The sequence below is a fragment of the Lotus japonicus genome, chromosome 1 (assembly GCF_012489685.1).
Source record: "Lotus japonicus ecotype B-129 chromosome 1, LjGifu_v1.2".
Taxonomy (NCBI): Eukaryota; Viridiplantae; Streptophyta; class Magnoliopsida; order Fabales; family Fabaceae; genus Lotus; species Lotus japonicus.
Window position 1 is genome coordinate 1306424 of NC_080041.1, and position 13508 is coordinate 1319931.

At 38.1% G+C, this 13508-nt stretch overlaps 1 protein-coding gene and 1 non-coding gene across 2 annotated transcripts; one reads left to right on the top strand and one right to left on the bottom strand.

Annotated features, from left to right (window-relative positions):
- Window positions 1-3855: 3855 nt before the first annotated feature.
- TRNAG-UCC (transfer RNA glycine (anticodon UCC)) lies at window positions 3856-3927 on the top strand. The gene has a single exon. It is a non-coding gene; the product is annotated as a tRNA-Gly (tRNA).
- Window positions 3928-6007: 2080 nt separating this feature from the next.
- Window positions 6008-7669, bottom strand: LOC130732932 (DNA damage-repair/toleration protein DRT100-like). The gene has a single exon (XM_057584955.1). The coding sequence runs from the start codon at window positions 7636-7638 to the stop codon at window positions 6541-6543; it is 1098 nt and encodes a 365-aa protein (XP_057440938.1). The 5' UTR covers window positions 7639-7669; the 3' UTR covers window positions 6008-6540.
- Between the last annotated feature and the right edge of the window lie 5839 nt (window positions 7670-13508).

Below are 13508 nucleotides of genomic sequence, written 5' to 3' on the forward strand. Positions count from 1 at the left end.
ACGTGGATAATAGTAAAACAAATGGAAAAAAGAGATGAGGGGGATTTGAACTCGGGACCTAGAAGTAGCAAAACACCGATTTAACCAGTTGAGCTACATACATAATTAATATATGTTGTACAAAAATTAAATTTATATCATCTCCTTCATCATCATCAATTTTATATCCTCTTCTCCTTCCTCCTCCTTCTCCATCACAACACACACAAACTCTTTACATTCCTCCTTCTACATGATAAATTAGGCTTTTAAAACATGATTAGCTAGTAAAGTTAGGGTTTAGGAAGGGGCAAACCAAAATTGGAAGAAATTAGAGTTCCTTACCAAAAATTGATTATCAATTTGACAAGAGGGGAAGGAGAGCTCCACGGTTCTGAGCTCAGTGAGTCCTCCGGCGAGGGTTGGCCGGAGAAGACGGTGGATGGCGGCGGCTGGCGGCGGTTTACGGCGGAGGTTGTTGGAATGGAGAATTTCTTTATGGGTTTTGCAGCTGATGATGAGGGGAGTTCAGTGGTAGTATTCGTTTCTCCAAAAGCTAAGGGGTTCGCCGGAGATCGAAGCTTGAAGGTGCGGTGGTTAGGGTTTCAAAGTTTCTCTGTTGTGGTGGCCATGGGGCGCGTTCAGGGTCGTTTGATGGTGATGAAGGCGCGGTGGTGCTCGCGGCTGGCCAGAGAGAACGAAAGGGGGAGAGGCGGCACCACCGTCAGCGAGATCTTCAGGCCGGGAGCGTCATCGGTGTAGAATCGCAGCATGTTGCTTGTGAGGAATGTAAAGAGAAGAAGAAGACTGGAGTGACATTCCAGGTGAGGAATGTAAAGAGTCTGTGTGTGTTGTGATGGAGAAGGAGGAGGAAGGAGAAGAGGATATAAAATTGATGATGATGAAGGAGATGATATAAATTTAATTTTCGTACAACATATATTAATTATGTATGTAGCTCAACTGGTTAAATGGGTGTTTTGCTACTTCTAGGTCCCGAGTTCAAATCCCCCTCATCTCTTTTTTCCATTTGTTTTACTATTATCCACGTGGCATGCCAGAAAAAAGAAAAAAAAAAGCCACGTCAGCCCCTCCGTTAGTTTACTAACGTTGAACTGACGGAAGGGTAAACACTACACTCTTTTGTTTCATGGAGGGTACAAACGTTGACAAAATTAGAAGAGGGGTATCATTTGCACGCCCCTGAAACATCAGGGGCACAAAATGCATTTTAGCCTAGATTATTCTCAACGGTGCTCATTCAAATTAGACTTAACTCGTATTCAAATACGTGTTTATTTTTAATCGATACAGAAATTCATTCACATTAGACTTAACTCGTATTCAAATACGTGTTTATTTAATAGATAGGTAAACAAAACACAAGTGGAAATGATATTTGGAGTGTTTAATTGTAATTCTGGCTAGATCAACATGGTCTAACATAGTTAATAGATAATCTCTTTAAATATTTAATTCATAATTCGATTAAGGGCAATGCAGATGAATAAAAAATTGTTAAAAAAGTTTACTAACTTAATGTAACATCCGATTGTCAAATAAATTATTGGCTTAAATGCATTTTGTGCCCCTGATGTTTCAGGGGCGTGCAAATGATGCCCCTCTTCTAATTTTGTCAACGTTTGTACCCTCCATGAAACAAAAGAGTGTAGTGTTTACCCTTCCGTCAGTTCAACGTTAGTAAACTAACGGAGGGGCTGACGTGGCTTTTTTTTTTCTTTTTCTGGCATGCCACGTGGATAATAGTAAAACAAATGGAAAAAAGAGATGAGGGGGATTTGAACTCGGGACCTAGAAGTAGCAAAACACCGATTTAACCAGTTGAGCTACATACATAATTAATATATGTTGTACAAAAATTAAATTTATATCATCTCCTTCATCATCATCAATTTTATATCCTCTTCTCCTTCCTCCTCCTTCTCCATCACAACACACACAGACTCTTTACATTCCTCCTTCTACATGATAAATTAGGCTTTTAAAACATGATTAGCTAGTAAAGTTAGGGTTTAGGAAGGGGCAAACCAAAATTGGAAGAAATTAGAGTTCCTTACCAAAAATTGATTATCAATTTGACAAGAGGGGAAGGAGAGCTCCACGGTTCTGAGCTCAGTGAGTCCTCCGGCGAGGGTTGGCCGGAGAAGACGGTGGATGGCGGCGGCTGGCGGCGGTTTACGGCGGAGGTTGTTGGAATGGAGAATTTCTTTATGGGTTTTGCAGCTGATGATGAAGGGAGTTCAGTGGTAGTATTCGTTTCTCCAAAAGCTAAGGGGTTCGCCGGAGATCGAAGCTTGAAGGTGCGGTGGTTAGGGTTTCAAAGTTTCTCTGTTGTGGTGGCCATGGGGCGCGTTCAGGGTCGTTTGATGGTGATGAAGGCGCGGTGGTGCTCGCGGCTGGCCAGAGAGAACGAAAGGGGGAGAGGCGGCACCACCGTCAGCGAGATCTTCAGGCCGGGAGCGTCATCGGTGTAGAATCGCAGCATGTTGCTTGTGAGGAATGTAAAGAGAAGAAGAAGACTGGAGTGACATTCCAGGTGAGGAATGTAAAGAGTCTGTGTGTGTTGTGATGGAGAAGGAGGAGGAAGGAGAAGAGGATATAAAATTGATGATGATGAAGGAGATGATATAAATTTAATTTTCGTACAACATATATTAATTATGTATGTAGCTCAACTGGTTAAATGAGTGTTTTGCTACTTCTAGGTCCCGAGTTCAAATCCCCCTCATCTCTTTTTTCCATTTGTTTTACTATTATCCACGTGGCATGCCAGAAAAAAGAAAAAAAAAAGCCACGTCAGCCCCTCCGTTAGTTTACTAACGTTGAACTGACGGAAGGGTAAACACTACACTCTTTTGTTTCATGGAGGGTACAAACGTTGACAAAATTAGAAGAGGGGCATCATTTGCACGCCCCTGAAACATCAGGGTCACAAAATGCATTTAAGCCAATAATCTATTTGACAATCGGATGTTACATTAAGTTAGTAAACTTTTTTAACAATTTTTTATTCATCTGCATTGCCCTTAATCGAATTATGAATTAAATATTTAAAGAGATTATCTATTAACTATGTTAGACCATGTTGATCTAGCCAGAATTACAATTAAACACTCCAAATATCATTTCCACTTGTGTTTTGTTTACCTATCTATTAAATAAACACGTATTTGAATACGAGTTAAGTCTAATGTGAATGAATTTCTGTATCGATTAAAAATAATAAAAAACTCGTTAATATTTTATTTTAAGTGTGCTAAGACTCGTTTTCACTACATGGTTATGACATCAAGACATAGGCTAAATATCTTCAGTGGGCCTCGTTGTGAAAATTATTTTAATTTTTGAATGATTTGAATTTTGTCTTGATCCAATTTGATAGAATGCTAATAGATAAATATATGGGCAGCTACAGTTTACTAGGTAAAATCAATTTAAAATTGTGTAGCTTGAGATTGAAAAAGTTTGGTAGGGATTTTCAAATCAGATACCTTTTTTTTCCTGGTTTGAGTAATAATGTTAAAGTTCTTTAGCTTTGGTATTTAGAAAAGTTAAACTACATGCTGCTTTGAAGACTAATTGAAAAAACACAGCAATGAAATTTTATTTGTTTGGTGAAAAGATAGTTTGGGTTAACATTATATAGTATTTGACATTATTTTCACTAGTAGTATATATGTCCATGATTGCAAATAAGTATTAGATTAAGCATCTTATAGTTCTGAATTCAGCTAAGATATTTAGTGGATGAAATCTTGACATGCTTAATAATAATCTTTACAAAAAGAAGCCTTCTAGATAAACTGCTATTTATTTTAAAACAAATATAAAAACCCGATGTAAAGTAACATGAAAGCGTTTGTAGTCCAACGGTTAGGATAATTGCCTTCCAAGCAATAGACCCGGGTTCGACTCCCGGCAAACGCACATTTTTCTTGTTGAAATGTTTTTAGAGTTTTTGGTATTTATAGATGGGCCTTCTTTATTTTTGTTATTTAAAATATAGGCCTTTTCTTTTGGGCCAGATGCTGACTGAACTTATTTCAAGGTTTTTTTCTGAGGTGTTGTTTTGTTTTCTTCAAAATATAGTTTTGGATTTGGTACCCTTAGCACATTGTTGCTTTTGGGCTCAAGGAAAATCAAGTTTGATGTTTAGTGACAATAATATGCTCATAATAATATTTTTTTTGGTTACAGAGGAAAGATATGCTCATGCTCATAATAATATTATATACTTTCACGATTCTTACATCTCTGTTCTATATTAATAATCCCACTTATAATTTTTTTTTAGCATTATCAAAATAATACCTGTTAAATATGTTAAAATCACTTTTCACATGAAATTAGTTACCTCTATTGTCTGGTGTGGTTGTTTTGTTGGGTCTGGATGATGTGACGTAGTTTAGATCGTTTTAATCACCAGAAAAGGAAAAAACACAACACAAAATAACGGAAGATTAGTCCCTTAACCATTTCCAAACGACATTAAAAAGTTTGAATTTATTTTCTCCAATAATCACCGTTATAATTTGAACTAAATGAAGTGAGAAATTAATTTATTAATGGTTAATTAGAGGATTTATTCCCTCCATTTACTATATTTCTAGTTTGTAAGGCTCTGGCGCACCCATAAAATGAAAGAATTAAAATAATAATGCGGATAAATGATGCCAGAAAATGAATAAATAATAATGCATCATAAATTACAAAGACTTGTGCATCTTTGGAGGCAATTCATCTTCACTAAATAAGAGGTAATTTTATATGCGGTTATACAGGAGTAGCATTAATTTCCATGTATATTTTGCTGTATTGCATGCTTCCACCCTAATCCCTCTATAACATATTTACTCGTCGTACCACAAGCACCTTCAATAAAAAAACTAAAAGATAAAATGTTGCTAAGAACTCTGAAAAATAATGTCCATGTCCATGATGTAGTGGCTAGTGAGAGGGTGGTTGTTGTAATTGCATACACATGATCATCATGTACTCGATCATATGCCTGTCCTCAATCCTCAATCAATGATCGAATTAAAAGTGCTGGATCATCCACACGCAAAGAGGGTCACCCTAAAAGTAGAAGCCAGAGAAGAGGGAGGGTCTATGTCCTCATTTTTGCTAACAATTAAGTGGACCAAATTTATGGCATGTCTTTGGTACACTATAAAGGTATCCTTGGGGAAGGTCATGGTGTATTTTCCTCATTTTGATACTATGTCATAATATCTGTATTCATTATTTCTTCACTATCAAATAATATATAGCATACATTTTGGGACACTTTTCTTTTTCTTTTTCTTTTTCTCTTTCACTCAAGTCACATCTCTCTGCTCTATTTTTTTTCTTTCTCCTGTGGTCTAGAGTGGTGTAGAGCAAATTTTATTGTTATTTCTTTTGTCTTTACATGGATTTGAATGGCAAAAAGAAGGACATGTTGCCTCCATCTCCATAGTTAATGCATGTTGGAAGTGAAGATGTTGAGCAGCATGTGCCCTTCAAGTGGTGGTAGTTGGGCTCTATTATTGTTTTTTCATTTCAATATGGCGGCAAAGCAGTAAGCAGAGCACTTATACATAATACTAGTAAAATATCTAACTCTGTCTAGCCTCTCTGAGAATTTGCCTCAACATGAGTAAATTAAAAAATAAAAAATGACCCAAGACAGCTATAGATCATACAATTTCAGTTAATATTCTTAACAACAACATTCTTGTCAAAATTACATTTATCTTTTCTTTAAAATGACACTAACCCAAGAGCATATAACACACTCAAAGTTATGACTGTGTATTGATAGATCAAACATTCAAATCATAATATGGAAAAACAATAATGTGAGTATTAATTCTTTATCCAAAACATTTTACATTATCTAACTAGGAAGCTCAGATTCCTAGTCTTTTTATAAGCCAAATCACATTCAAAACTAGCATAAAGGGTGCTAGAATCCAAATACATAAAGAGGTAATGACGGTATAAGAGAGCAAGTCACTACTCGAAGGAAACAAGCTAAAACAAAACTAAAACAGCATCAAAATTACAATTCTTATTATAAGTTATAACCCAACAGCACCCACCTAGTCCAATCCTACACACTAATACACAAGGTGATGCAACTCTCCTTCAAAGCCCCTCAACAATAATGTAGAACTGCAACCAGACACGCACCAACAAGCCAATCTTCACCAAATTAAGTCCTTAATAAAACACACCAGTCACAACACAAGCATCAGCCCACGAACATACAATTGCTCCTTCATCATCACATGCAAGTATGCAACAAAGAGAAAAATCAAAACAAGCTTGACCCTCTTCCCAATTAAACATAAATTCTTTCCTTTGAAAGCCACATTATTGATACTACTACTATATATGCACGTCCATTAATTCAACTTTAGCACTTCAATATTACATTAATAATTAAACAACATAACAAAACACTACTATTAAATTGAAAAATCACACTTTAGCTACGTGATAAATCATCATACAACAAATCGGGTTCTTAATTCGGGTTTCGGGTCACACACACTACTAGCAAGTCTTCAACGGGTTCCCGCACAAACAATCATTGCTACTAAACGACGACGCTTCAAGGTGATCAAAGGGTTCTCCCATTGGAATTGATCCACATAAGTGGTTATGGCTAAGATCCAAATGCCCGATATACTTCGCGGAACACAACGAACCGGGTACCCGACCCTGTAACCCGTTATACGACAAATCCAAAGCCATGAAATACGAATTCGGACCAAAAACATCGGGTATGGTACCCTCCAACCCGTTTCGACTCAAATTCAAGATACCCATACCCGAATTGCTTAACAAAGTTGAAGGTATTTGACCCGAAAGCGAGTTACTATCCAAATTCAGGGTCGAAAGAACCCGCATTCTTCCAAACTCAGCCGGAACCGAACCGGTGAACCGGTTCGCAGACAAATCCAAGTCCGCGAGCCGGTAGATTTTCGCGATGGAAACCGGAATTGAACCGCTGAGCTGGTTCCGGTTCAGCAACGCGCGGCTGAGCATGGTGAGTTTCCCGAAATCGGCGGGGACCTCGCCGGAGAGACGGTTATTGCTGAGATCGAGGTGCTTGAGAGAAGCGAGGTTGACGATTGAAGGTGGAATCTCGCCGGAGATGGCGTTGTCAGCGAGGTTCAGCACTGTGAGCCGCTGTAACTTCCCTATGTCGGTTGGGATCTGGCCGGAGATTTGGTTTCCGATGAGGTCCATGATGCGGAGGGAGGAGAGTGAGGTGATACAGGGAGGAATCTCGCCGGAGATGGCTTTCCAGTCGGCGACGATGAGTGTGGTGAGGTGCTCGATCTTGCAAATCGCCGGCGAGATTTTGCCTGACATGTAGCCGGAGCGGCCGGTGCTCTCGAATATCACGTCCTCTGACTCGCCGCGGAGGTTGACGTCGGTGACGCGACCGGTGGTGGAGTCGCAGCTGACGCCGTACCAGTTGACGCAGCAGTTATCGCCGGACCATGAGTCGAAGACGCCGAGGTAAGGTTCGGTGAGTTCTTTCCGGAAGGCTAGAAGCGCCGCACGGTCTGCCGGAGAGCAGCCATTGACGGCGACGGTTGCGGCGGCGAGAATGGCGGTTACGATGATTAGAAACGGAGCCATTATTCAGTGTGTTTGTGTGAAAGTTTGCATGGGTATATAAATGCATTGAATGGACTATATTGCCCCTTGCATGGTGCTGTTATTGCAACATCAGAGTTTGAATGTAATCCACATGTCATTGTTGGTGCTTGAAAGTTGAAATTAATGCCTTGTATTCATGTCCTGTCAGTATTAAATTTTACAAAGTTTGCTTGTAGTAGGGAAGGTAGAGGAAAGAAAGTAAGTAGAAAACCACACAAGAGTGGAAAATGTAATGTATGCATCCAATAGTTAAAAGTACTTTTCAACTTAACGAAAGAAATTCTCACTTTTACGGATCCACCTAATATACACAAGTTTTTAATTGTGTAACCTTACACAACTAGATAAATTGTCCCTTCTACCCTTACAACAAAAATTAATCCCATCTCCATCCTTCCCACCCCTAATCTACAATTCCAGAAAAAATTCACAGCCACCACCATCTTCCTCCACCTCCTCCCTCCTCCACCGCCACAACCATCAGAGAAAATTCCAGGGCACCCACTTAACCCAGAAACCCAGAACAACAATCTCACCCAACGAAACCCACCCCAGCAGTAACCTCAACCACCCGAAACCCACCCTAACCTCCATCCCCACCACCGAAACCTCCATTCATCTTCCCCCACTACATTCGTTCTTCCCCTATCTCCCACCTCTTCCCTGGTTCTCCCTTTCTTCCTCCCCTCTCCCTTTTCCCCTTTCAACTCCCTGATTTTTTGGAAAGCTTTTTCCATCAAGCAAGGTGATGTTTGGGTTCAGGTAGATGAAGGGGATCTAGTCAGATCTGGTGCCTTTTGTTGAAGAAGAAGTTGGGGATTGCTTTCTTTGTTGAGCGGAGGGTGGGTGGTGGAAGGGGATGCCCAGAGCTCAACAATGCTCGATGTAAGAGAGGATGATGGTGGAGAGCAGAACAATGATGCTCTGATGCGGGACTCGGTGGTGAAGGTGTTGGATCTGTCGTGATGGTCTCACGGTGGTGTTGTGGCCGTGACTGTGGGAGCTCGTGGTGCTGGCTCCGTTTCGGTGAGAGGAGGAGATGGTGTAGCCGTGGCTGTTGGTGGTGGTGTTCAGTTCCAAGAATGAAGGTGAAGTCATGGTGGTAGGGGTGGTTCTCAACTTAAGATGAAAGAAGAAAATGGTGATGTTGCTGCAGGAGAAAAAAAAATCAAGAGAGAAAGATGTGAGTGGTGAGGGAGATAAACATGAATGAATTTGGAAAAGATGATTGGATGTTTCGGAATCTGGGTTTGGGTGGGGTTTGTGGATGTGGGTTGATGATGAATGGTGATGATGATGAAGGAGAAGAAGAAGATGAATGGTGATGATGAAGATGAAATTATGTTTTTTTTTAATATGAATTTGGGTGGGATGAATCTGGGTTGTTTTGGGTTAAAGATGATGAAGATGATGGGAAGGATGAAGATGGGATTACTTTTTTAAGCAGGGGCAAAAGAGACAATTTTATGGTTGTGTAAAGTTACACAACAAAAAAACTTGTGCATATTAGGGGGATCCCACTTTTACAGCTTTAAAATGTGCGTAAAGTGGGTTAGGAGCAAACCAACTAAAATTCGAACATAACCTTAGCGATGATGGCTTATGTTGGAGAAAAGAGTGTTTCGGTTACGGTTTAGGGCGGGGGAGTTACTAGACGTTTATAAAAGCAAACAGACACAAGCTCGTAGACGGTGGCGGAACTATTGGTTGACAAAGGGGAGCCTTGGCTCCCTCAAAGACTTTCTCAAAAAAAAAAATTCATATACATAGAATATATTATATTATATGAAACTAGTATATATAATAAAGTTAGTACAAAAAGTGACATAAGAGTGTGACATAAGTAGGAAAGTATAAGAAACTTGTTCAAGATGTAAGCATAAATTGGAATCCATACATGATTATAGAACACCAAATAGAATGAGATAGATTGTGTACCTGACAAATCATGAATGGAATAAGAATTCTTGTTTTCATCACCGGATCTTGTGACAGTCAAGTGACTGAAAATGACTAGGGCTTCCTCTGTATCTCACACTCCCTTTCACAGTCATCAATGGGGCAAGCTGTGGAGCCAGATTAGATTAGTGATTACAGAGGGGACCTAGCCAACATATATTTAACCCTAGTCCCTTCCCATCATGGGCCTATAGGTTAAGGCCTACACTGTAGTCCACACTAATCAATACAGATATCCAAGCCCAAATAAATAGACCACTTAACTGATTAAGTTGGCTTACATATGCACTTCTCTGGATCATGAATTAGCCAGTTTTTATTAAAACAAAAATTGCAATTGATTGAAGCCCACAAGAATTAATAAATAATTCTTACATTCTCCCACTTGGGCAAAATCAATTGCATAATTTATATTTTGAAAAACGACTCTCGGGCTAATGACTAATTTTGTTATGTGGCCACATTTTGAAAACACATGATCCAATGTGCGATATCTGAGACTCTTTCCAACTAAAGTAAAGTAATATCGAATCATGGCGGTCATCATAACATTTATTGGTATAAGACCTTCCATGGTTACAAACATCACCGACTCTGTCGACTAGTCATTAGTGTGGTGGAGTGTAGCAAGAAAATAACATGCCAATGTGATCCAACAACCAAACTGCTATTTTCTTTGTCGGTCCTACCGATTTCTCTCAAATGCCTTAAAGCCAAAGAAATCGTATGGTTCTTAGAACCATCATGCCTAAGCTCCAAACTGACGTCGACCACTGGCACAGAGGTCCCATTGACGTCGAGCTAAAATATCAATTTCTCTCAAATGCATTAGAGCCAAAGAAATTGTATGGTTCTTAAAACCATTATGCCTCAGCTCCGATCTAGTGTCGACCACCGGCGTAGTGGTCCCAACGACACCGAGCTCAAAATTATAATTATGCCTCGAACTGTCGACCATAGGCATGATGGTCCAACAACATAGAGTTCCAATATGTCTCAGACTCCCAACTGGTGTCAACCACGAGCATGGTGGTCAAAAAAAACACCGAGTCCCGATATGCCTCAGCTCCAAACTAGCGTCGACCACCGGCACAGAGGTCCCAAATGACGCCAAGCTCCAAATATTTAGTATGCCCCAAACACCATTCTGGTTTCAACCATGGGCACGATGGTTCTGAAAACACCGAGTTTCAAGATCTTTTATATCAAGTTGAAGCAAACTCAACTACTACATATTATCATTCAGGAGCAGAAAACTCGTTAAACTCTTCATCTCCTTGCAAGTGCTAAAATAAAAATTCACCTAAATCATGACACATGATAGCCCTCTTTGGAGAAGCAGTCATATGTAACAATTTAGAGAAAAACAAGAGATATATCATAGCACAATGTCAAACAAACTAAGGGCAATGTCTAACTTGATAAATCATGCAATATACCACAATCTCAATAAAAATAACATATTCAAATAAGTGATCAAATATAACATGTGATTCAACCAATTCAAGTCAAATCCTTAATTGAAGTAGTAATCATTTACCAAAGATCACCATCAATGGCTAATAAGGAATGCATTAGAATAAGCACATCAAGACATATAACTTTAATCAACATAAGCTATCTTAATGAGGCAAACATTAGTACACATTCCCCTTTGGGCAGAAAGTGTACACCAAGGCCAGAACCTCAAATGAAGTTACTCAATGAGCATACACTAGATTCGAAAATTCATCCCCTTTGGGAAGATAAATCCTCTAAGCCAATGCACCCCCAATAACTTCATTCATAAATTTTAAGGATATGCTACTCAATGAGCATACATTGGGTTTAGAAATCTACCCCCTTTGGGCGGATAGACCTCCTTGACCAATGTACCCCCAATAGCTTCATACATTAGTCAAACTCAATCAATCACTACATACAATTACGCCTTTTGGGCAGGCAACTACATGAAATGATTGAAAATATTCCTCAAACTACAAAGAGACTTATATAAACTAAAATGAGTAATCTCACTTTGGTGGCATCACACATAATAATTTATAAAGTTCTTGCATAGGAAATATATTTTTTTTCTTGCCAAAATCATGACCCAGTTCAAGCCAATGTGTATCCATAAATAAACATTATGGGTCATGAATTCAAATAGCATTCTAAATAAATTTTGTACTTGCATAGTTTAAACAGAAGCCCACAACCCAATAAAATTGCAAACCATGCAACATCAAATGGGCTAATAGAACTCAGTTTCACCACTTAATCAAATCAAGTACATGACATATTATTTATCCAGAATATTATTTTCAAAATATCAGCTGGAAAATAAATAAAATGATTCACCTTTTATTACTCTCCATGTGAATTCTCATTATCATAAAATATGAATAAGTTTACGGATAAAACGTACCTCAATGAAAGGAATAGGTAAAATATTTTACCCTTGTGCCAAATACTTTTAAATGATGAGGTCATTCCAAGACTTTTCACGACGTATAATTTGCTCAAGTCTCAAAAGTAAATCGAATCAAAATTGAAGCCAATGTCATAACATTACAACATTGTTATATAACTATAATGGTGACCTTATTGAACAAATAAATGCATTGTTTATACATGTGCTCCCACTCTTTCAAACAATGATCAATATGAAATTGGAAGATATACTAGCTCTATTTAAATCCTTAAAAAATTGGTAGGATAAAATAGTATGAGGCACATGATATGCTAACTCTAAATATTTCTTTAAAAGAAATATTCAAGAACGCAGCGGAAAAAAAAATATTAGAAAGAGATTTATGGAAGACATTATATTTTCAAGTTTAACAATATCATATAACACCGCAGATCAATATTCTAAAATGCATGTTTCATGTCCCTTAAAACTGAACATAAAAAATTCATATACATCAAAGATGACTATTCCAAATTCTTCACCACTAATAAATCACAAACATGAGAATTTAATCATTCATTATATATCATTTATTGAATTAAGGAGAATACCATAACATATCACTGCATCTCCCCTTTGGGCAGAGAATGTAGGACATGCCTAATATTAATCCTATATGATTCATTTCATGAAATTTAGTGAGAATCTATTCAGAAAGAAAATTTTCTATAAGTTAGTGCAATTAAAAACACTTTGACAAATAAAACTGTACAAAATTCTCAAAAAGATAAGAATGCCCGACCCACTGTAGGAGGCTACAACCAGATGAAATGTACATCTCAAAGGACTGGAAATTAAACTGATTTCCATGATCTGGACATTCTCTTCCTCATTCTTAAAAATAGATTGAATATGTCCTTACTCACTATTGTCATGTTCATAAAACTTTTCAATTGTTGTAGGATTCTAATCAAGTTTCATAAGATAGAATCCACTTTACATTTTTCCCTTTAGAACCTCAAACCCTCATCTTTCTCCCTTTGTGAGACATGTTCCTGTTCCTCAAGCTGCTGCAAGTATCCTTTTCTTTATCCAACTTCAATCTCCAAATCCAATTGTCCAAAGCTAAACGGTTAGTGATGCATTGGTATTTTCTATTGATTTTTCATTTTTGAATGTTATTATACTACAAGATTAACTTTGAAAAGTGAAAACTGAAGTGGTCCACTGGTATGGTATTTTAGTGGTTTGTGTGGTGCTTCTAGTAAGTAGTAAAACTAGTGTTTTCATATGAAACATAAAGGGTTTGGGTTTGGTGCTTCTTGAAAATGTGTTTTATTTTATTTTTAACGAAACAGAATGCTCCAATAGACAATAGTTTCCATTTTCCTAAATCCTAATGTTGAGATTGTTATTTGTAGCTAGCATATACTATCTTAATCTTATAATTTTTTGGTGTATTGCTCTTTACATGAAACAATAGAGTGCTACTGCTAGG